The sequence below is a fragment of the Pan troglodytes genome, chromosome 12 (genome assembly GCF_028858775.2).
Source record: "Pan troglodytes isolate AG18354 chromosome 12, NHGRI_mPanTro3-v2.0_pri, whole genome shotgun sequence".
Lineage (NCBI taxonomy): Eukaryota > Metazoa > Chordata > Mammalia > Primates > Hominidae > Pan > Pan troglodytes.
In genome coordinates, this window is record NC_072410.2 from 51791721 (window position 1) to 51815192 (window position 23472).

Below are 23472 nucleotides of genomic sequence, written 5' to 3' on the forward strand. Positions count from 1 at the left end.
ACGCAGGAGCCTGTCTCCCAGCTCCCTAGAACAGACCCTCCTCTCTCCCTTTGTTCTCTCTGACCTGGACCATGGCATTGTCTCTACAGCAGCACCTCTCAACCCTGGCTGCCCATGAGAACCTGGGGAGCTTTAAGCCCCTAACTCACTTCTCACCTTGGACCAATAAACTCAGAACGGGGGAACCTGGGACCCAGACTCTAGTAGTTTTTAAAGCTCACCAGGTGATTCCAAGGTGAAGAAACCAGTGTTTTAAAGGTGTCTCTGCCCCAGGTCTAAACTGTAACATCTAGAGGGCTGGGGCAAGAGAAAAAATGGAAGCCTCTGGCTCATGGCCCACCCTGGCTCTGACCCACACGTGTGTGGCTGCCCCAGCCTGTTCACAGTCTGCAAATAGCCCCCCATTGGCCGCTTCTTGGGCCTGGAGTGCTGAATAATGTCTGTGGTCTGCCCTTGGGAAGACTGACCCTGGAGAGGCCCAGGCAGGTGCCGGATGTGGCTCAGGGCCATTTGGCAGGGAATTCTGAAACCGGACACTTTGTTGGCAGGGATGGGTGGTCTCAAAGGTGGGCACAGGCTTCTGGCAGGCGAGACCCCTTGGCTTTGCAGAGTCCTCATTCCGTAGGGAGGGGCATGACCAGAGGAGGGGCCAGATGCCCGTCTGAGGATGGTGAGGTCTCTGCCTCCATGCTGGCCGCCACGCTGCCTTTGGAGGGAGCTCTTTCTAACCCAATCTGGCCATTGCCCGGTTTGAAGTTTTCAGCAGCACCCTCCCACCCCATCACCTATAAAGGCCAAGTTTCTCAACGTGACACCAAGTGTGACTGGATGTGGCAGGTTGTTGAGGGGGACTTCTGTTGGCCACACATTCAAAGCTGAGGACAAAGAGGTGCCACAGTCTGAAGAAAGTCACCAGAATCATGGAAGAGGTCTTTTTCAGGGCTTCTGAGAGGAGGCAGAACTGGCCCTGCCTCTACTACCCAACACCCAGTGCTCCAAACCCCTTCCTACTCTACATGAGGAAAGGGAACTGGGCAGGAAGCTGAGGCTCAGTCCCCTGGGGGCCACAAAACCTCATGGGAGGAAGGGTGTGCTGCCCTGCAGATGCAAGTTGGGGGAGGGCCCAAAAGAATCACTTGTAGGCACTAGAAGGAGAGACTGGCATTCATGCCCCAGTCCAGAAACTCATCAGGCCACAGCATCTACAGGCCCATGTCATGGAGGCCACCATGGGAGCACCCAGACTTGTTTCCCTGGGAACATAGAGGCCAACCCTGCTCCTTGCCTGGAGCTGGGGCAGGTGTACCGGCAGGGAGGGTGAGAACCGTGGAGGGGAGGGCCCAATAAGAAAAGGTCAGGAAGACCTTGCTGGTTCCTTCCAGCTTTTGGAAGATTTAATAGTCCAGCAACTGCTATGGTTTTGAGAAGTTGCCAAGAGATGGGTGGAGGAGAAGGCTTGAGCCAGAGGGCTGCCCAGGTTAAGAAGACAGGCAGAGCCAAGACAGACTGGGCCACCTGGGCCATGCCAGACATCACCACCTGCTAGGAGTGACTGGCCCTTCAGCAAAGGCCTTCAGAAAGTGAGGCCTTGGTGCCTCCCCTCCTCACACCAGAAGATGTCCAGTCTTTTAAAAAGATCTCTGCCTCCTTGAAGCCACCCCCTGCCGTCTGATCCTGGAGGAGATGGCTGTTGGGGGAAGAGGGAGCAAGTGACTGAGACAGATCACAATCCCCTCCAGAGGCTGCACTGGGAGGAGGTAAAGAGTGGGCAGGGGTCCTTTTGTAGTTCTTCAGCAGGATGACTGGGTGTTCATGCTCCTATGTGAGATGTGCTTTCCTCAAACCTCAAACCTTGCTGGCAAGCAGTGAGTCAAGGCTGTTCTGAGTGGGGAAGCAGGCGTGAGGCTTCAGGAGAAGATGAGATTTAAACTAGATGTGAGTTTGGCGTTTTGAAGGACATTGGATTGAGTTTATTTCTTTATTTTTGTTTTTAGAGACAAAGTGTTGGTTTTCTGCCTGGGCTGGAGTACACTAGTGTGATGAGAGCTCACTGCAGCCTCAAAATCCTGGCCTCAAGTGATCCTCTTGCCTCAGCCTCCCAAGTTCTGGGACTACAGGTGCACACCACCGCACCTGGCGGATGCAGATTCAATAACCAAAAGTTACCAGAAAGTTATGAGATCTACTTGAGGTTGATTTCTTCATTTATCCATTCATTCACTCATCAGATATACATTGAGGCCCAGGGAATCAGCAGTGAACAAAGCCCAGTGAATCCTTGCCACGTGGAGTGGGCGGTGGAGTTGGGGAGGCAGAGGATGAACAACAAACACAAACAAGCCTGTCTGTCAATTGGCAGCAAGGGCTTTGAGCTGTGTTTCTCAAATGATTTGAGGTGAGGACCACTTTATAAAGTGTCCAATTTTGTTGAGGACCAATACTTTAAAAAATACAATTAAAATGAATTACTGGAAAGATTGCTATATACATTGTTTTTTTTTGAGATGGAGTCTCACTGTGTAGCCCAGGCTGGAGTGCAGTGGCATGATCTCGGCTCACTGCAACTTCCACCTCCGGGGTTCAAGTGATTCTCCTGCCTCAGCCTCCTGAGTAGCTGGGATTATAGGCATGTGCCATCACACCCAACTAATTTTTGTATTTTTGCTAGAGACAGGGTTTCACCATGTTGGCCAGGCTGGTCTCGAACTCCTGACCTCGTGATCTGCCCACCTCGGCCTCCTAAAGTGCTGGGATTACAGGCATGAGCCACTGCTCCAGGCCTTTTCTAAATACCTATTCTTTATTTCTATACTTACCATGTCATAGACAGGTAACAGTTTATGGGCTGGCAGTGGCCCAAGGGCCATACTCTGGGGGGCACTGCTTTAGAGAAAGGTGGCAGGATAGCAGAAAGGAAGGAGGTGGGTGACTGTTTTGTTAATGGAATGGCACATACAGCCTCCCTGAAGAGGGGACATTTGAAGAAGATATCAGTAAGGGATGGTCAAGGAAGATTCAGCCAAGTCTAGCTGAAGGCAATGACTGGAAAGAAGAAAACCCTTTCCCATTTGTCACTTCTGGAATCTGACTGCTGAGGGAAGGAGTCTCACCAGATCCTCATGGACCACAGCGCTGCACACTGCTGCATTCCCCCTCCCTGCTGGGAAGCTTCCTGACCTCTCAGCCAAGCCAGCACCTCCCAGTCCTAGGACCTGAGGCCAGGCCACCTCCAGGATCCCCTGAGCCTCAGTGTCTTATCTTTAAAATGGGGACAATAATACTTGGCTATTGCAGAGATGAAAGAAGAAAACCCATTTAGGGAGCTTAGCATCACGCCTGGCCCACAGGAAATGTGAGTAGTTATTTATTGCTGGCTTTCTCTGTTTCTAGCTCTGTTTCTGAACTAGAGGGAGAGGAGACACAGATGTCATGACTCCAGTCCTTGGGAAGCTGAGAGTCTAGTGGGGGAGTGGCACTAACTCATTCCCAAAAAACAGAGGGCAATTCGTACTCAGGGAGTGGCAGTAATGGGGTGTGACAGATGAGGAATGACCAGGCATTTACAAGGTGCTCTCCCACATATCCCATCTTCCTGTAGCTCTGGGTGTAGCAAGGAGAGGCGGGTGTGGGCTGGTGCTGGGTTTGGGCGTCTCCTGAGAAGGTGAGCCTGGACCCTAGGAGAGGAGAAGTCAGAGGCAGATGGAGCAGGGGCTAGGACCAGGGGTGCTTGTTTCTTGGCCACATACGGGCTAGGTCAGGAATTCTCAACCTTGGCCGCACACTGGAATTTTCTGGGATGATGCCCGGGCCTCATGCCTCACCCATATTAAATCAGAATCTCTAGGGAATGGGGCTGAGGCCTGGGTATTCTTCTAAAGCTCTGTGGGTGAATCTAATGTGCTTCCCAGCATTGCCAACTTCAAGGGTGAGAGTAAGAAGGGTCAACTCTCTACTTCCCACCATCAAGCCCATCAGGCCCACCAAGCCTATCAGGCCCTTCAGGCCCTAGTGGGTAGGTTCACAGGGCCCTGCAAATGTTGTTTCTCTGTCTCTCTGAAGAACAGACAGGCTCAGAGCCCTCTGAATGTGTCCCTCCTGCCCCAGGAAACCTTCATTTCCACCTCAGGTTCATCCTCTTCTCAAGGTTAAATCCAAAGTGATCGGTCCTTATCCACTTCTGGGAAACCATTCCTAGCTGACTTCACAGGGTGGCGGGGCCAGCACACCTCCTGAGCTGTGCCTCTCCCCTCACCTGCCCAGTGCACCTTCTGGGCTGTCTCCCTCCTCTGTTTTCTCAGGGTCCTGTGTGGCCTCCTAGAGGCTGCCATCTTGACTCCCTGGGACTCAGTGAGTGCTTGGTGGCTGCCCCGCCTCCCTCCATGATCTCTTGCTGGGCCACACTGTGACCCATGGCACTGCCCCCTCCCTGATCTCTTTCTGGGCCACACTGTGACCCATGGCTGCACACCAGGGGATGGGCACGGTTTCCACTTGGCTGCCAGGACTACAGAGGAATTTTCCAGGAGATTATCCACCAGCTTCTTTGGGCTCATGGTCAATATCAAATTCCAAGATTCATTGTTGATCTGGAAATGGCATTCATCTTTTGAAGACTGTTTTCTGTGACCATGGGCCCATATTTAATCTGAGGTGAGTGGTATCTGTGTATCTAGGATGGCTTGGATTTTGTAATCTGCACTAGGAAGGTACCATCTATCGTGCTGTTCTGGAAGAAGCCATCTGAGGCAGAGGCATCAAGCATGAGGCTGAGGACAATGCTGAAGGGCTGGAGCAGCTCTTACCCAAGCTAGGTGGGCATCCCGGGGGGATATTGGGACTTGGCGGTTTGTTCTCCACCTGGCTCCTGGGCTCCTGGCCCTGAGAACGTCCTCCAGCCCAGCTGCAGGAGGGGAGTCCTGAGCCAGCTTCTCATCTTCCTTTCCTCTGCAGCCACATCCTCTTATGTCCTACTTGGACCCTGGTACTCTGGTCATTCATTCAGGCAACACAGAAATATCAAGCATTTGATGCAAGCCAGGCATTGCCAGGTGCTGAAAAAACAAAAATAAATAAAACTCCATTTTGACCCTCTTGGCTCTCAGACACTAGCAGGGTGGGTCATGGGCAAGCAGTAAGTGTTACAACATGGTAAGTGTTCTGGTTGAAGTAGCAAACAATATAGTGGAGGAGACAATATATAGTAGCAAACTATCGTGGAGAATCAGAGGTCAGACAGCCACTGATTCAATTCTGGTTCCCTTAACTAGCTAGATGACTTAAGTCAAGTTACTTAACTTCTTGGAGCCTCAGTTTCCCCACCAGTAAAATGGGGTTCTTAACTCTTCCTCATAGTTTTGTTGTGATGACTCGGTGGGCTAATAATCACAGACTTATTAAAGTGCTGGCAGTTGATGAAGTCTTTTAAGCAACATGGTGATCACATCATCTGGTCAGATTTGCTCACTTTTCCATAAGCCAGTGATTCTCAGACATCACTGTGCATTAAATCACCTGGAACAAAAAATATATAGGTTGTGGGGTCTTCCCTAGAAATCTGACTGGGAACCTCTGGGCTGAGGGTGGCACAGGCATCTGTATTTTACCCCAGGGGAGCTGTACGTACAGCTGGTCTCCAGAGCATACCTTGAGAAATGCTGCTTTAATCAAACACCAAACTTTCTTTTTCAAACAAAGCATGGTGACAAGGTGTATCAGAAGGTTTCTAAAACCAAGGAGAACTGGACTAAGTGGGGCTGTCCATGTTCTCTGACATGAGAAGAACTTTCAGTGTATGCTACCCTTGGGCTGACAAAGGTGGGCAGAGGATTCTTTTGATAGTCTTGAGAGAGAGATTCCTCTGAGGCTGCCCCTGCTTTCCAGGGCAGCCATGCTTAGCCTCTGTTGCACAGCCATGGAGTCTGGGCAAGGCCGGGACAGAGGTCAGCTGCACTGTGTCTTGTTCACTGTTCCTACTCTGGTGGACCCTTTGTCCTGTAGAGCCCTGTGAGTGGTGGAGAGCCAAGGAAAGGGCTTCGCCATTCTGCCTGCCCAATCCTGTAAGTGGGTTTCAGATTTAAATCTGCAGACAACTCAGCTGAATTGGGCATGCTAGATTAAAGAAGAGACTAGCCATGGAAATGGGCCCTGAGCAAGCTCTGTGTTTTCTCTGCCTGAATTGGGACCATGCCTGGGTCCTCTGAGTATCCAGGGAAGAAGGTAGAGATGCTATTTGGCAGAAGGAAGAGAAGAGAAAAAAGAGAGAAGAGAAGAGATAAAAAGAGAGGAGAGGAGAGGAAGAAACAGAGAGAGAAGCAGATATTTTGGAGAGCAGTTGGAGCACATACTCAGCAGAGCACTGGGAGGAAGTTCTGTGAGTAGCTGGTGCTGAATCCCTCGGGCCCAAAAGAACCTTTGGCTTCCAGTCTCTTCCAATTCCTGGCTACACCATGGTTCCTGTTATTGAATTTCAACAAGGCTATGGCTTCTGTTTTTAATCCCTGGGGAGTCCATCCATTATCTGAGGGCACCTGAAGGAATTTCTTATCTTTTCCCCCAAAAGAGCTCTGACAGAGACTCTCAGATAACTTAAACCAGAGAAAAACCAGCCCTCCCCCCAAAATCTGACATGCTTTCTTGACATCTCCGCTGGGATCTCAAACTTAACTGATCCAAAACAAAATTCTTGATTATGCTCCCACCATCTTGCTTCTCCCCCAGTTTCTCAACTCATTATATGGTGTCACCATTCTCCCAGTTGTTCTACCCAAACAACTTCCTTTCCCTTGCCCTGTGCGTATAATCCATGAGCAAGTCCTAACAGGTTCCAGCACTAAATTAGAGTGCCTCTCACATCAGTACGCTTCTCTCCTCCACCACTGCTCTGTTCAGGACCCATGTCAATAGTTCCTACCTGTCCACACCTGTCCACTCCTTTCCCCTGTGGTCCCTTCCCCAGGTGGCAGCCAGAGAACCTCTGTAAAATGCCAATCATCTCCTGTCACTTTCTCTTCAATGTATTACCATAGTCTCTAAGCATCCCATGATCCTCTCCTACCTACTTACCCAATTACCCTGTAGCTCCAGCCACTCTGGCCTTCTGATACTTCTAGAACATTCTATGCTAGTTCCTGCCCCTCACGTCTTCATAGTTACCGTCTGCCTTGACGTCTCCTTCTGGCTCCTCATCTGGCTGTTTCTCCCTTGCCACTCAGGCCTAAGCTCAATGTCATCTTCTCAAAGAGGCCTTCCCTGAACACCCCAGTAAAACACTTCCTTCTAGTCTCTCTCCTATGACCCCATTTGAGCTCCCTCACAACACTCATCACTCCTGGAAATGCGGTTTGTCTTTGTCTCTGTGGATCTTAGCTGCACGAGGGCAGATGCCTGGTCTGTTTTGTTCTAAGCCAAAGCCCAAGTGCCTAGAAGAGTACCTGCTATATAGTAGGTATTCGATAATATTTTTGAACAAAAGTATGGGTGAACATACTGAGAATGCCACAGAATTCTAGCTACAAGTTGGTTAACCTCTCTGAGGCTCAGTTTGCTTAAATGGGGATAATAGTACCCATAAAGCCATCTTCATGGGTACTATTACCCATGAATGCACCTGCTGCAAGTCTTGAGCAAGTTATCTATTTAACTTTTCTATGCCTCAGTTTCCTTCTTTTTAAAGTGGAAACAATATACTCTTATTGGCTGGGCATGGTGGCTCACACCTATAATCCCAGCACTTTGGAAGGCCGAGGAGGGAGAATTACTTGAGACCAGGATTTCCAGGCCAGCCTAGGAAACAAAGCGAGACCCCGTCTCTACAGTAAACATAAATAAATAAATAAATAAGACTTACTGTTGTATGCTAATGAGGTGATTCAGGGTGGATCTCTAGGTAGTTTCAGGACTGGGGCTGGTTCTAGAAAGACCATACTTGTGATTAGAGGGTAGAAACTTTCAGCCGCCCCCATTCTTTCCTTCTAGGGAGGGGAGGGGAATGGAGATTGGATTATAGTCTTTTTTCGTTTGTTTTTGAGATAGAGTCTTGCTCTGTCATCCAGGCTGGAGTGCAGTGAAGCTAACATGGCTCACTGTAGCCTTGACTTCCTGGGCTCAAACAATCCTCCCACCTCAGCCTCCCAGGTAGCTGGGACTACAGGTGTGTGCCACCACACCCTGCAGTTTACAGTGTAAACTGTAAAAAATGTTTTTAAAAACTTTTTTTAGAGATAAGGTCTCCCTGTGCTGCCCAGGCTGGTCTTGAACTCCTGGACTCCTGAGCGATCCTCCCTCCTTGGCCTCCCAAAGTGCTGGGATTGCAGGCGTGAGCCACTGTGCCAGGCCGGCCTGGATTTAGTCTTGAACAAGGAGACCAGGAGAACTTCTGGTTGGCGAACACGTGGAAGCGCTGGGAATGGGGGCACTGGAAACGGCATGGGAGCTCCACGCACCTCCCCCTTACCTTGCCCTTTGTGTCTCTTCCATCTGGCTCTTCCTCACTCGTGTCATTTATAATAAACCAGCAAGTGTAGGGGAGGTGTTTCCTGAGTTCTGTGCGTCATTCTAGTGAATTGTCAAACCTGCAGAGGGCGATGTGGGAGCCCCCGGTTTTAGGCCAGTCCATTCAGAAGCACAGGTGGCTCCTGGAACTTGTGTCTGCTGTGGCACTGTCTTGTGGGACAGAGCCCTTAACTTGTAGGGTCTGTGCTAGCTCTGGGAATTAGTGTCAGTATTGAACTGTTGAATATACTCAGTGATGCTGGAGAATTGGAGCACTGCCTGCTGGTGGTTGGAACATACCATACACCTGGTGTTGGAAGAAAAATCTCACACGTATCCCATAAGGTTGTGGTGAGGACTAAACTAGTTAGACTATGTCACACCCTTGGAACAGGACCTGGTGCATGGGAAGCACTCAATAAGCATTAGCTGTCCATTACTTTTACTATCTGGCAACCCTAGGACTGGGGACAGAGAAAGGAGGGTCGTGAGTGAGAACGGTGCGGAGGACTCGCTGAGGGCCTACTATGTGTCCAGCTGTGTTCTGGGCTCCTTGAGAAGCACGACGAGGAGCCATGGCCTATAAATACATTCTTGTCCTAGGGAAGCAAATACTGGTGGACATCCAACACCACACACATGTACACATGCACACATGTGCACACACACACACACACTCTCTCTCTCCAGGTCACGCCATGTGGAAAGGTCTCTTGGGAAGAGGGCAAGGTGCCTGCAGAAGGCTTCCTGGAAGAGGGGGGCTTGGGCTTGACCTCCAAGGGCAGCTCAGTGTAGGGAATACGGGCCTCGGTGACTTCCCCAGGAGTTCTGGCCTGGCCCTGTCACTGCAGCCTCCTCTCTGAGCACAGGCCCGGCTTCCCAGCCCCCTGTTGAGCCCAGCTGGAGGGAGGCCCCGCAGGGTTGTTTGGGAGCTCTGCAGTGGCAGCTGGGGAAAAACAAGTGCAGGTGGAGATGACCCGGCCCTGCAGGACAGCAGCTGCTGTCCTTCCCCGGCCTGCCCCTCCTCCCGGCCTGCCCCTCCTCCCGGCCTGCCCCTCCTCTGCCTCTCATCCCTTCTTGCCTCTTCCTCTGCCCTACTCTCAGTGTACCCCAGGAGGAACCTGCTCACCTCTCAAGGGGACCAGGACTTCCAGGCGCATCTGACTACCCCCTCCCCAGGGGTGGGCTGCACAGCACTCTGTTGGTGGGATTTGAGGGGCTGGAGGAATTATGCTGAGGGAAACAGGGAGAGCTGACCTCACTGAGGCAGGGATACAGGGGAGGACAGCAGCCACACAGCACAGACGGGAAGCCCTCACTCCAGCACAGCCTCCCGCCTCGCTCCCAGGAAGGAAACCACACACTGCTCCAGACCAGTGCTTCCGCATTCCCCTCCTCCCTTCCTCTCCACTTTATCAATCCTGTTTTGGCCGTTGTTTACAATGCATGTATTGATTGATCTCCCTCATATATGAGAGCAAACTACTAGAGCTCTGGCTGAAAGAAGGGTCTCTGAGTTATTCTTTGACAATCTCAAGGAAGGTTGCCCAGTTTATAGGCAGCATAAAGATGAGAGACTGCTTGTCCAAAGCCCAGCTCTGGAACTAATTAGTTGTCTGACCTTGGGCATAACTTCCTTTCACGTGTAACATGGGAATGACATCATCTGCTTCTTGGGAGGGATTAGTTACTTAACATAGGCAAAGCACTTAGTGCCTGGCACATGTAAGTACTAAGTATTAGTAGTAGTAGTGGTGGTAGTATTTTGTAGCTCTAGTACCAGCTTGAAGGGTCTCCATTCATACAGGGTAGGTGCTTAATTTACAAAAGTTTTTTTCTTTTGAGTTAAGCATACTGCTGTTAAAATGCCAGTCCTACCCAGGTGAAGGGGGTGTGCAGACCCCTCCTTTCCAACAAGAGACTGAGGCACCCTGAGGTGAAGGGAAGGTGATGGAGGGTGGGAAAGGGCCAGAAATGGAGAAGTGAGAGGTCCCCAGCCCAATTTTATAATGTTTCATCTTCCCCAGAATCTTTATTTCCAACCAGCCAAGCCCTCACCATCCCTTCTTGTCACTCCTCTTACATGCCAACACCCCCCCAAGCCACTCCCTGTGCCCTGAGGGCTGCTCTCCCCCAGTTTCTCTGAACTTTTTCCATATTCCATCCAAAAGTGCCTGATGTATCCAGAAGGCCCCCATTGGCATTTCCTGACTGTCTGTGGTCGGCGCTATATTTATTTGCTCTTTCACTCTGGTTTACCTGTAGCTTAAAGTCTTTCCCTCATGCTTGTCTGAACGCCTCCAAAGTTGGGTCTCCCTGTAGCAGCTCACAGGGCCTCATATCCCCAGGAGTTCCCAGGCTGCCAGGACAAGAGTGGAGTGGCCTGGCCCTGGTCTCTTACCTGGGTCTCGGAGAGGTTCAGCTGGCGGGCCAGCTCAGTGCGCTCGCGGCCCACCACATACTGGCAGCGCTGGAACTCCATCTCCAGGCGGTACAGCTGCTCGGCAGTGAAGGATGTACGTGTCCGCTTGGGCCGGTCCAGGTCCAGGCCCTTAGGCAGGACAATTTCCCGAATTGTCCCCTTGGCATCTGCAGAGGCCATGAAAGGAGCCAGGTTAGTTCATTAGCTAGGGAGTTAGATCACCAGAAAGCATCTTAATAAAAGGTGGTGTGATCTATCGCGGAGCTCCTCTGGCCTGGATCTGGTTGCATGACCTGTGACAAGTTGCTCACCCTCTCTGGGCCCAGATTCCTTAACCACCCAATGCAGGATATTGTATCTAATGGGTGGCTAAATGTATGTGAATAGGCCTCAGTACAACTGCCAGGTCTACCATTGTGGTCTGGGAAGAAAGGACTCACTCTGTCCCAGCCAGGATTCTGGGCCTTTGCAGAGTAAGGAACAGATGGGAAAAATATGCTGGGTCCTCAAGTACATAGGGGATGATGGGTTAGAATTGAATGTGATCAATCAGGTAAGGCTTACTGGAGAGGTCAGAGCCAGGTCCTAAGCTGTGTGTGTGTGTGTGTGTGTGTGTGTGTGTGTGTGTGTGTCTGTGCATGCATGCATGCATGAAGGAGTGTCATGCATCCACAGACCTGGGACCTGGGGTCCATGAGGAGGAGGCTAGCTGATGAGCGGTAGAGGACAGTCTGGGGAGCTGACGTCCCTAGGAGGAGCCCAAGGACAACTGCTACCATATCAGGCCGCTGGATGCCTTCCAGAGGGGGGCTGCTGCCACTCCCCATGTGCCTAGTCCTGAACAGCAGGGCCACTCCTGGGCTCTGACCAATGCCCTCCACACAGAGGGCCTCCAATATTTTGGAGCCCACTGAAGAGTGATTTGGAGCCCATGTTCCCCACACATGCCTGATAAAGAACTTAGTAACATTTAACTACAGGGGTGGAGATGATCCATGTGTGACCCACACATACTGATGACTTGAAATCTAGTTATTAGAACATTTTATATTACAAATTAGATTGTGGAAATATGCAGCATCACATCCTGTAGGATTTACAAAATCACTCCCTACAAATGATGTCCATGATAACGAAGCTAAACTAACAGGAATTTCCATTACTTAGCATTGGCAATGGGAAGCTTACCAACTCAAGGCCGCCTTGAGGAAGCCCAAGGAAGAAAGCAACCCTCCACAGGTGCAGGAATTACAATACCCTCCAGGCGGCGCACGCAGTCGGAGTTTGAAACGCGGCCAGAATGGGCAGTGGCTGTTGACATTCCAGCCGTAACAAAGGCTGACAAATGTCTGCAGTACTTGCTTTGGGCCAGTCACTGTTCTAAGCACTTAATTAAATTTAATTTTGTTTTGTTTATTTATTTTTTGAGACAGGGTCTCACTCTCACGCCCAGGCTGTAATGCAGTGGTGCGTCTCAGCTTACTGCAGTCTCTACCTCTAGGGTTCAATCAATCCTCCAACTTCAGCCTCCCAAGTTGCTGGGACTACAGGAGCACACCACCACGCCCAGCTAATTTTTGTATTTTTTGTAGAGACGGGGGTCATAGGGGATTTCACCGTGTTGCCCAGGCTGGTCTGTAACTTCTGGGTTCAAGTGATCTGCCCGCCTCAGCCTCCCAAAGTGCTGGGATTACAGGTGTGAGCCATTGTGCCTGGCCTTATTTTATTTTTTAATTATTTTTTTCTTTGTTTTTTAAAAATGAGATGGGGTCTCACTTAGTCTGGTTTTGAACTCCTGGGCTCAAGTGATCCTCTTGTCTCAGCCTCCCAAAGTGCTGGGATTATAGGTGTGAGCCACCACACCCTGCTGTTTTAAGCACTTTAACCTTCTCAATGTCTCCATGAATTTGGAACTATTATGATCCCCATTTTACAGATGAGGAAATGGAGTAACAAAATTTAAGTAATTTACTCAAGGTCCTACTGGCAGTGTCCAAGAAACTCTTGAAACACCGTCTTTCTTTTTCTTTTTTTTTTTTTTTTGTGGAGACACACTCTGTTACTTAGGCTGAAGTGCAGTGGCACCATCTCGGCTCACCACAACCTCCGCCTCCCAGGTTCAAGTGATTCTCCTGCCTCAGCCTCCCGAGTAACTGGGACTACAGGTGTGTGCCACCATGCCTGGCTAATTTTTGTATTTTTAGTAGAGACAGGGTTTCACTATGTTGGCCAGGCTGGCCTTGAACTCCTGACTTCATGATCTGCCCACCTCGACCTCCCAAAGTGCTGGGATTACAGGCATGAACCACTGCGCCCGGCTCCATCATTTTACTTTATGTCTACCCTCAGTTGGTAATTCTATTTTTTTTTTTTTTTTTTGAGACGAGTCTTGCTCTGTTGCCCAGGCTGGAGTGCCGTGGCGCAATTTCAGCTCACTGCAAGCTCTGCCTCCTGGGTTCACACCATTCTCCTGCCTCAGCCTCCCAAGTAGCTGGAACTACAGGCGCCCACCACCACGCCTGGCTAATTTTTTGTATTTTTAGTAAAGACGGGGTTTCACCATGTTAGCCAGGATAGTCTCAATCTCCTGACCTCGTGATCTGCCCACCTCGGACACCCAAAGTGCTGGGATTACAGGCGTGAGCCACCGTGCCCAGCCCTCGGTTGATAATTCTTAATAATTCAATTAATAGGTTGAAATGAAGAGGACCTGGTCATGAGTAAAAGATGGAATCTTCTGGATGGGTTCATCACTCCCCTGGAGAACATAATGGAAAGAGCTGTATTCGGGATGTGCTGTCTGGCAGGAGGCTCCTTGTGATCCACAGGGACTGTGGGACCTACCTTGAGAATCCCGGCTCTAGAGGGTTACCCTGAGCCCCTCCCTCCAAGTGTCCCACCCCAGGAGACTGACTCTTTCTGGGTCCTGCCAGTGCAAATTGACACTCCCCTTCCAGGGTATGCTCTGGCTCCTGGCTCAAGAGTCCTGGCTCAGATCTCACAGGTTCTCAAGCACCGTCCTGTTCATAGTCAGCCTCAGGGAAAAGGTGAGCCAGGGTGGAGGATGTGTCACTGCTCAGAGGTGGCTTCCCTCCCCATCCCAGGCCAGGTCCTGCCAAGCTGCTGGGCAGAGCCTATCAAAAAGATGTGTTCTAGAAACTACAGGCCTCTTAGGACAACTCAAGCTCCCCAGCTCTAATTCTGTTCACATTTCAAAAAGATAGGGTAATATGTGTGACCCCACTGTGACTGGATCAGCCTCCTTTGCTCAGGTTCCATAATTTCCAATTGTGAGAGCAGACTCAGAACTTTGTGGCAACACTCCCAAGTGAATCCATCTCAAAGGCACTGATTTTATCAAACATGTTTTGTGGGGTATGAATAGGAGGAAGGGTGCTGTTACAGCTGGTGTCTTACCCTCCCCTTAATAAGCCTCCTCAAGCCCACCCTGTAGCATCTGAGCCTGAGTCCCTAAACATGAGATCAAACCATCCCTCCCTCTTTATACAAGACCTAAAAGGGGGATTGCCACCTCAGGGAGCAGCCAAGTGCAGCTGTCTCCCTCAGGGTCAGGGAGGCATGACCCAGATGAGAAAGGCAACCTCAGACTTGCCACCAAATATTAAAACATGCCATACAAATAAGCACATGAAAAATGTTCAACATTGCTGGCCATCAGGGAAAGGCAAATTAAAGCCGCAATAAGAAACACCTATCAGAACAGCGAAAAGAAAAAATACTGAGAGTGGAAAAGCTGGTGAGGATGCAGGGAAGCTGGATCTCTCTTACACTGCTGGTGGGAATGGAAAATGGTACTACTAGCCAGGCAGTTTCTTAAAGAGTTAAAAATATACTTACCCTACAACCCAGAATAAATGCCCAGAATAAATGGGTATTTATTCTAGGGAAATGAAATATTTGTTTTTGTTTTATTTATTTATTTATTTATTTGGAGATAGAGTCTCGCTCTATCCCCCAGGCTGGAGTGCAGTGGTGCAATCTTAGCTCACTGCAACCTCCACCTCCCAGGTTTAAACGATTCTCATGTCTCAGCCTCCTGAGTAGCTGGGGTTACAGGCACCTGCCACCATGCGTGGCTGATTTTTTTTTTTTTTTTTTTTTTTTTTGAGACAGAGTTTCACTCTTGTTGCCCAGGCTGGAGTGCAGTGGCGCGATCTCGGCTCACTGCAACCTCCGTCTTCTGGTTTCAAGCGATTTTCCTGCCTCAGCCTCCTAAGTAGCTGGGATTACAGGCGCCTGCCACCACAACCAGCTAATTATTGTATTTTTAGTAGAGATGGGGTTTCACCATGTTGGCCAGGCTGGTCTCGAACTCCTGACCTCAGGTGATCCACCTGCCTGGGCCTCCCAAAGTGTTGGGATTACAGGCGTGAGCTGTAATCCCATTTCAGCCCAGCTGAAATCTTATGTTCACACAAAAACCTGTATACAAATGATTATAGCAGCTTTATTTGTAATAGCCCCCTAATGGAAATAAATCAGACGTCCTTCAGTGGGTGAATGGTTAAACAAACTGTGGTGTAACTGTACTCTGGGATACTACTCAGGAAAAAAAGGAAGAATGATTGAAACACACAACAATTTACACAGGAAATTATACTGAGGGGAAAAAATGGTTCCCAAAAGTTATACACTGTATGATTCCATTTATTTAATATAAAGGTAACAAAATTATACAGGTGGAGACCAGATCAGTGGTTGCCAGGATTTGGGGATGGAGGAAGGACCTGGCCATCAATGAGTAGTAAGAGGAAGTTCCTTTGTGGTGACACCACAGTACTGTATCATGGCCGTGGTGGTGGTGACATGGATCTATAAATGTAATAAAATGTCATAGAACTATATACAAAAAACAAAAAAACAGTGCAAGGAAAAACAGGTGAAATCTGAGGAAGGTCTGTAGTCTAGTTAATTATGTTGTATTAATGTCAATTTTCTGGTTTTGATAAGGTACTATAGGTTTGTAAAATGCCATCTACAGAGAAGCTAGGTGATGGATACATGGGACTTCTCTGTACTATTTTTATAACTCCTTGCGAGTCTATAATTATTTCAAAATAAAAAGTTGACACCAAAGCATGCCACAAAGCTAGAGTGATGTGTTGTCACAGAAATTGACAAATCCATTAGGAGAAAAAACACGATAGTGTCTCTGTATTCCACTTATGGTTTGTAAGATGATTTAAAATTGTACATAAGTAAGCATGTCATTTAAAAAGTTAGGCATTTATTTTAATGTTTACTAGAAAAAAATTTAAACCTATAATTTTATAGGCTTAGGGTGAGGCTAAAGTGGAAATTTAATCTTAAAATGCATTATGCTAAAATATTAAGAAAATAAATGTAATATGAATATAACAAATGAAGATGGGACTCAAATGACTGCATATGGGGAAACAATAGCATGGGAAGTACAAGATAAGGGGATATTAGACACATGTATCCATAGTCATAGAGTTTATCATAAAAGGGCATTCAAGATGGGAAAAGAGTGATTTAGTCAATAAGTCACGTTAAGCAGATTGGTGACCATAAATTGTATGTTTGGAATAAAATTAAGTTAAATTCCTATCTCGCTCCATAAATAACAACACATTTCAACTGGATTAAAGACCAAATCATAGATGATAAAATTATAAGGGCATTACAAAAAAATATAGGAGGATGTTTTTAGAATGCTAGGCTTGGGATGAAATTTCTAAGCAAGCTGCAAAACTGGAGGCTGTAGGCTAGGCGTGGTGGCTCACGCCTGTAATCCCAGCACTTTGGGAGGCTGAGGCAGGTGGATCACCTGAGGTCAGGAGTTCGAGACCAGCCTGGCCAACGTGGTGAAACTCCGTCTCTACTAAAAAATACAAAAATTAGCTGGATGCGGTGGCAGGCACCTGTAATCCAGCTACTTGGGAGGCTGAGGCAGGGAAGGGGAAGTTGCAGTGAGCTGAGATTGCGCCATTGCTCTCCAGCCTGGGAGACAGAGCAAGACTCGGTCTCAAAAAAAACAAAAAACAAACAGCAAAAAAACTGGAGGCTGTAAAGGAAACACAAAGGATGTATTTGACTATATTAAAGCTAAAAACTTGGATGACAAAAGCACCAAAATCAAGGTAAAGTACAAGAAACAGATTTGAAAAAAAAAATACATTTAAGAGTCAAAGAGGCTGGTTGTGGTAACTCATGCCTGTAATCCCAGCACTTTGGGAGGCCGAGGTGGGCAGATCACTTGAGGCCAGGCATTGGAGACCAGCCTGGGCAACATGGTGAAACCTCTTCTTTACTAAAAATAAAAAAATTAGCTGGGTGTGGTGGTGTGCGCCTCTAATCCCAGCTACTCAGGGGCCGAGGCATGAGAATCACTTGAACCTGGGAGGGAGAGGTTGCAGTGAGCCAAGATCGCACCATTGCACTCCAGCCTGGCGATACTGTGAGACTCTGTCTCAAAAAAAAAAAAAAAAAAAAAAATTTAAGTAAATAGCCTGATAAAATAAATGGTCAAGTAATTTATCTAGGTCATTCACAAAAAAAGACAGCTAAATGGCCAATAAACGTATGAAAGGATAAGCATAGCTTTATAGTAATCAATATAATACAAGTTCCAGCAACAATGGAAAGCCCTTTATATCCCATAAGGTTGAAAGCACATTAACAGGTGATTAAAAACAATGATGACAATTAATAACAATGGTGCACTGTAGGGAAATCTACACTCCTATACGCTATTAATAGAACCATAATTGAGTCCATCTTTTAAGGCTGCATTTATCAAGATTAAAGATGCACATAACTTTTGCTCCAATTATTTTATTTATTTTTTTGAGATAGAGTCTCACTCTGTTGCCCAGGCTGGAGTGCAGTGGTGCAATATCAATGCTCACTGCAGCCTACGCCTCCCGGGTTCAAGTGATTCTCCTGCCTCAGCCTCCCAAGTAGCTGGGATTACAGGTGCCCATCACCACGCCCCCTAATTTTTGTAATTTTTTAGTAGAGACAGGGTTTCACCATGTTGGCCAGGCTGGTCTCAAACTCTTGACCTCAAGTGATCCACCCACCTCGGCCTCCCAAAATGCTGGGATTACAGACATGAGCCACTGCACCTGGCCTGATTTTATTTTCGTTGGTATTTGTCCTAGAGAAACACAGGCTCAGGTGCTCCAAAGTATATACAACAATGGTGCGTGTTGCTGCACTGCTCAAAACACCAAAAATTTGAAAGCATCCTCAGTATTTTCCACAAGAGAAATGGCTGAACAAATAGTGGTACATTTGTATTATAAAATACCATGTAATAATTGAAAAGAATGAGGCAATAAGCTATGTGAACAGACATTAGTGTATGAAAGTAAGTTACAGAATAACATGTGTAGTTTAATCTCATTTATGTAGATTAAAACAACTGAATATATTCAACCATTCAGTATTTAATAAGCCCTTATGTGTCAAATATCATTCTAGGACCTGGGGATACAGAAATGAGCAAAAGAGAAAAGCATTTGTTCCTGTAAACCTTGTACTGGGGAGGGAGACAGATAATAAATGTAAAGTTATTTATTTATTTATTTATTTATTTATTTATTTAGAGTCGGAGTCTCGCTCTGTCACCCAGGCTAGAGTGCAGTGGCGTGATCTTGGTTTACGGCAACCTCTGCCTCCTGGGTTCGAACGATTCTCCTGCCTCCGCCTCCTGAGTAGTTGAGATTACATGCACCCACCACCATGCCCGCTAATTTTTGTATTTTTAGTAGAGGCAGGGTTTCACCATGTTGGCCAGACTGGTCTCAAAAGGCTCAAGTGATCCCCCCGCCTCAGTCTCCCAAAGTGCTGGGATTACAGGCGTGAGCCACTGCACCCGGCCTTCAAGCAATTTATTTCTAATAAAAAATAAATTTTAAAAATATGTAAGGCAAAGACGAGTGCTGGGAAGGCAATAAAATAAGATAAGGGGATATTACCATCCCTGCCCTAAATAACAAAACCCAATAACCAGAGAGTGTGTGTGTGTTGCCACACCCTTTCTACTGTGATGGTCTTGGAAGCAGGAGTGAAGAAGCTTTACCAGCCTGGGTTTCTGAGTATCAGGATGAGCCCCTGTCCACTTGTGCTGGACTTCTGTGAGTGATAAATGCATTTGTGTTTTGTTAAGCCTCTAAAATTTGGGGTTGTCTCTGCAGCAAAATATAGCCTATCTTATTAAAGTAGTCCTCTTTTTTTGAGTTGCTCCTTTTCTGGGAGGAGTTTGGGAGGAGCATCAGGAAAGAGGAACAGCTTTCATTCCAGGGCTTCCTTGCAGGTAGGCACTTATTAGGGTGAAATGGAATGAGTCCTGCATTTTGCTACCCCTCAAGTCTCCTCAAAGAGCAGTGAGCTCTGGGGGTATGTGGGAGGGTGAATTCTGCCCAAGAGCCTTTGCTTGGGAGAGGTGGTGACCCCCGGCCTGATAGTAGTTAGCTTATGCTTCTGACCTCTGGTGCCCCTCTGGCACCTCTCCCAATAGACATCCCCCCCACCTCCAAAGCCCTATCTCACTTCTTTTCCTACCTAGCACTAGGTAGTCTCTTTGCACGATAAGCTGATAATGTGCTGACTTTTTTTTGAAACGGAGTCTCACTCTGTCACCCAGGCTGGAGTGCAACGGCGTGATCTCGGCTCACTGCAACCTCCGCCTCCAGGGTTCAAGCGATTCTCCTCCCTCAGCCTCCTGAGTAGCTGGGATTACAGGCGCCCACCACCGCGCCTGGCTAATTTTTGTATTTTTAGTAGGCACGGGGTTTCGCCATGTTGGCCAGGCTGGTTTCGAGCTCCTGACCTCAAGTGATCTGCACCCCTCGGCCTCCAAAGTGCTGGGATTACAGGCATGATCCACCATGCCTGGCCGATAATATGCTGACTTTTAAGTGTGCAAGGCCCTTCCTGCCCCCACCTACAAATATAATGTGGTTGCTATAAAAATTCCTTATGGAAAATTCATTCTCAAGTTTATTGGGAACATTGAAAATGCAAGGATAGCCAACAAAAAAAGTTAAACAGTAGTAGTGAATACTTGCATTACCACACAGCAAATATGTTACAAATCTACAGCAACTAAAATGGTATAATGCTGCACAAGAGTTATGAAGCAAATTCATGTGTCTATGTGGATCTGGTATGTTGGGAAGACAGTATTTTGAATTAGTTGGAGGAAAGACAGGGTTATTAGAGACATAGCTTTTGAACAATTCGTTCATTATTTGGAATAAAGCTATTTATCTCACACTGTGTGCAAAAATAAACACAAATTTAAATGTAAATAAAAGCTCTAAAAATTGAAGAACAAATATAAAATAACTTTCTAGAAAGGAAAATAAATGACATATTTGAGTACCTAAAAATAAACGCATCTGCAGGGTAAGAGACAGATGGGGAGAAAATATTCATAATGAATTCTTAACAGAGTCCTAATGTCTGGTATACACACAGCCTCTGTAAACCAGTGAGTAAAGTCAAGCAGTCCAGTGGGAAACCGAACAAATTATTCAGAGAAGAAGAAATGCATGTGGTTAATAAATATGAAAAAATACTCGGGCTAGAGGAATCAGAAAAATGAAAGTTATAACAGCAATGAGATATCCTTGTTTTTTGAGATGCCATATTTTATCTATCAGATTTGGAAAATTGTACTGGCAAGGCTGAGTAGAATTAGGTTCTCTCAAGCTCTCTCAATAAGAACATAAATTGATATAATATATGGTTTTTGAAGAGAAATAATGCCTAGCTAAACTTAAAATGCACTGTTCCTTTGTCCCAGCATTTTTATAGAGCTTTCTATCACACAGAAACGTTGGCGTAGTTGATAAATACAGACCCACTGTTTGTAGCATAGTTTGCAAGAGGGAGAAAAGGGGGAAAAGCTGAATGTTTATCAATAGGAAAATTGTCGATAAAATCACAGTCTAGTAATAACTTTGGCTATATGTAGACATTAACAAGAATGAGACACATAACCTGGATGGATGTTTATTGTATAGTACTAAGTGAAATGGCAAGTGTGCATAAACCCATTTTTATATTAAAAAAACAGTAAAAGTAAACTCTTTCTGTGTGTGTGTTTGTGTTTTTGTACCACATAGGAACAAGTCTGGCAAAAGAAGCATCTCACTCTTCTCTTGCCTCTGAGGAGTGGAAACCGATCAGGGAGGAAAGATTCAACTCATTTTTTGTCTTTCTTTATTATTTCTTTTGGTGAAAAGACTAGGGAATAAAATTTTTTTGGTAGCAAACATTTTAATATGTTTGTGTATGCATATGTAATGTTTTAAATGCTGGATGAAGATTTTTCTAACTAGGAGCTAGAATCTAGAAGCCCAAAAAGGAACAACCATTAAATGTGGTTAGAGTTTAAATTTCAGTTTAGAAAAAAAGAAATCCCACAAAGAAAGTTTTTTGTTGCTGTTTTTTTTTTTTTTTAGAAAGTGACCTGGGAGTTGTTTGCAATACATGTCACAGAAAAAGGGCTCGTTTCCTTACTATATAAGTGGCACTTACAAAGATGAGAAAAAATTAGTGATCCGATAGAGAAATGGCTAAATATATGAATAATTCACAGAAGAGAATATTAAAATGAAGAATAACTACATAAAAACATGCTTAACCTCACTAGCAATTTAAACTACTAATTTTAAATTGCTCAGAAAATGAGATTGTTCTGTCACTTGAAAAGATTTCACTCTAAAAAATTAAGTATATCCTGAGTTGGGAGGACGTAGAGAAATGACACTTTTATACAAGATGGCTAAGAGTATAAATCAATGTAAGAGTTTTGGTATAAAATTTGGAAATACTATCATAACTTTAAATGTATATCCTTGGATTTTAAAAGTTTGCTTCTAGGAATTTATCCTGTAATTATATTCATACCATGTATATGTAAAATGATTCTAGTTACTTTAAATAGTTTATTATGACAAATTTCAAATATTTACAAAATTAGGGAGAGCAGTACAATGAGCTCCGATATACCTATCCCCCAATTTCAACTATTAGAAACTCAGGAATAATCTTATTTCTTCTATTCTGCTGTAATTATTAGCAAATTCTAGAAGTCATAACATTTCACTTATGAGTATTTCAACATGTATCTCTTAAAAAGGGGGGACTCTTAAAAAAGTCACCTACAATACTATTATCACAATAAAAATTGACAATTATTCCTTAATATAATAAAATATCCCACCTGGTTTTACATGTTCCAAATTGTCTCATAAATAAGATTTTAAAAAAACCATTTGTTCAAGGGAGCACTCATTCTATGCTATAAATGAGGTGTTGCCTGGGATAAAAAGATAAGAATAATTAAAAATAAAACAAACCATTTGTTCAAATTAGGATACAAAGATGTTCACTACAGCATTGTTTGTAATAATGAAAAAGTACAACCAACCTAAATATCCATTAATAGAGGACCAGTTAAATAAGTTATATGATATCTACATAACAGAATCCTATACAGTGGTTAAAAAGAATGAGGGAGTTCTAGAAAGAAAGATTTCCACAAATATTCTTTTACTCTACTTGCAAGCTAAGACATTTTGTTTAATTAAGAAAAAAGCCATTGCAAAAAAATCCAATTTTTGTAATATATAACTTACATATTTATATTTTTCAATTACTAGGTAAAGTTTGGAAGGTAAATCTTAGGAGTGGAAGTATATCATGTAAGGGAAATTAGAAACTTTTAAATTTTACATGACATAGCAAAATAGTATGGATTGCTTTTGTAATTTAAAAGATATTTTATGAGAGGCACAGGTGGGAGGATTGCTTGAGGCCAAGAGTTTGAGACTGGCCTCCTCAATATGGTGAAACCCTGTCCCTGCTAAAAAAAATTAAAAATAAAAAATTAAAGAAAATAAATAAAAAATTAAAGCTAGGCCAGCATTGTGGGGAGTGCCCGTAGTCTCAGTTACTCCAGAGGCTGAGGTGGGAGGACTGCTTGAGGCCAGGAGTTCAAGGTTATAGTGTGCTATTGTTGGGCCACTGCACTCCAGCCTGGGTGACAGAGTGAGCCCTTGTCTCTAAAAAATAAATATAATGACATAATAAAAATAAAAAGATATTTTATACTTCTGAAAACAAAAGACCATCCTAAACAAAATCAAAGGATAAATTGTAAATTAAAATGTTGCAACACATATTGAAAGCAATACATAGAGTTTCTACAGATCAATAAGGAAACAGTATATTTGCAAATTAAACTGGTCAAAGGAAATGAATCAATAGATAGAAGAAATACAACTGGCTAATGAATATGAAGATTGACAAAGATGAAATGATACAAAATGTCCAATGTGGGGACAGGGCAAAGGGGTGGGCATAAGTAACTAAACTTCTCCTGCAGAATAACTTGACTATATTTATCAGGATGTAAAATGTGAACTGTGCTGGCAAATTTTGGAGAAACAACCACTTTCAGACATCGCTGGTGGCAGTGTAAATTGCTTCCATCTTATGGAGGACAAACAATTTGGCATTATCTTGCAAATTTCAAACACAGATACCATTTGACCCAG

General features: G+C 45.6%; 1 protein-coding gene and 1 pseudogene across 1 annotated transcript in view; one reads left to right on the forward strand and one right to left on the reverse strand.

Annotated features, from left to right (window-relative positions):
- The window catches only part of VAX2 (ventral anterior homeobox 2), a 33424-nt gene that overhangs the window by 1791 nt on the left and 8161 nt on the right, over positions 1–23472 (reverse strand). Inside the window, exon 2 of the mRNA XM_525781.7 lies at positions 10892–11079. Coding sequence (XP_525781.2) covers positions 10892–11079 — 188 coding nt within the window. The remainder of the gene's footprint in view (positions 1–10891; positions 11080–23472) is intronic.
- On the forward strand, positions 1775–1887 carry LOC112208296 (small nucleolar RNA U13; annotated as a pseudogene).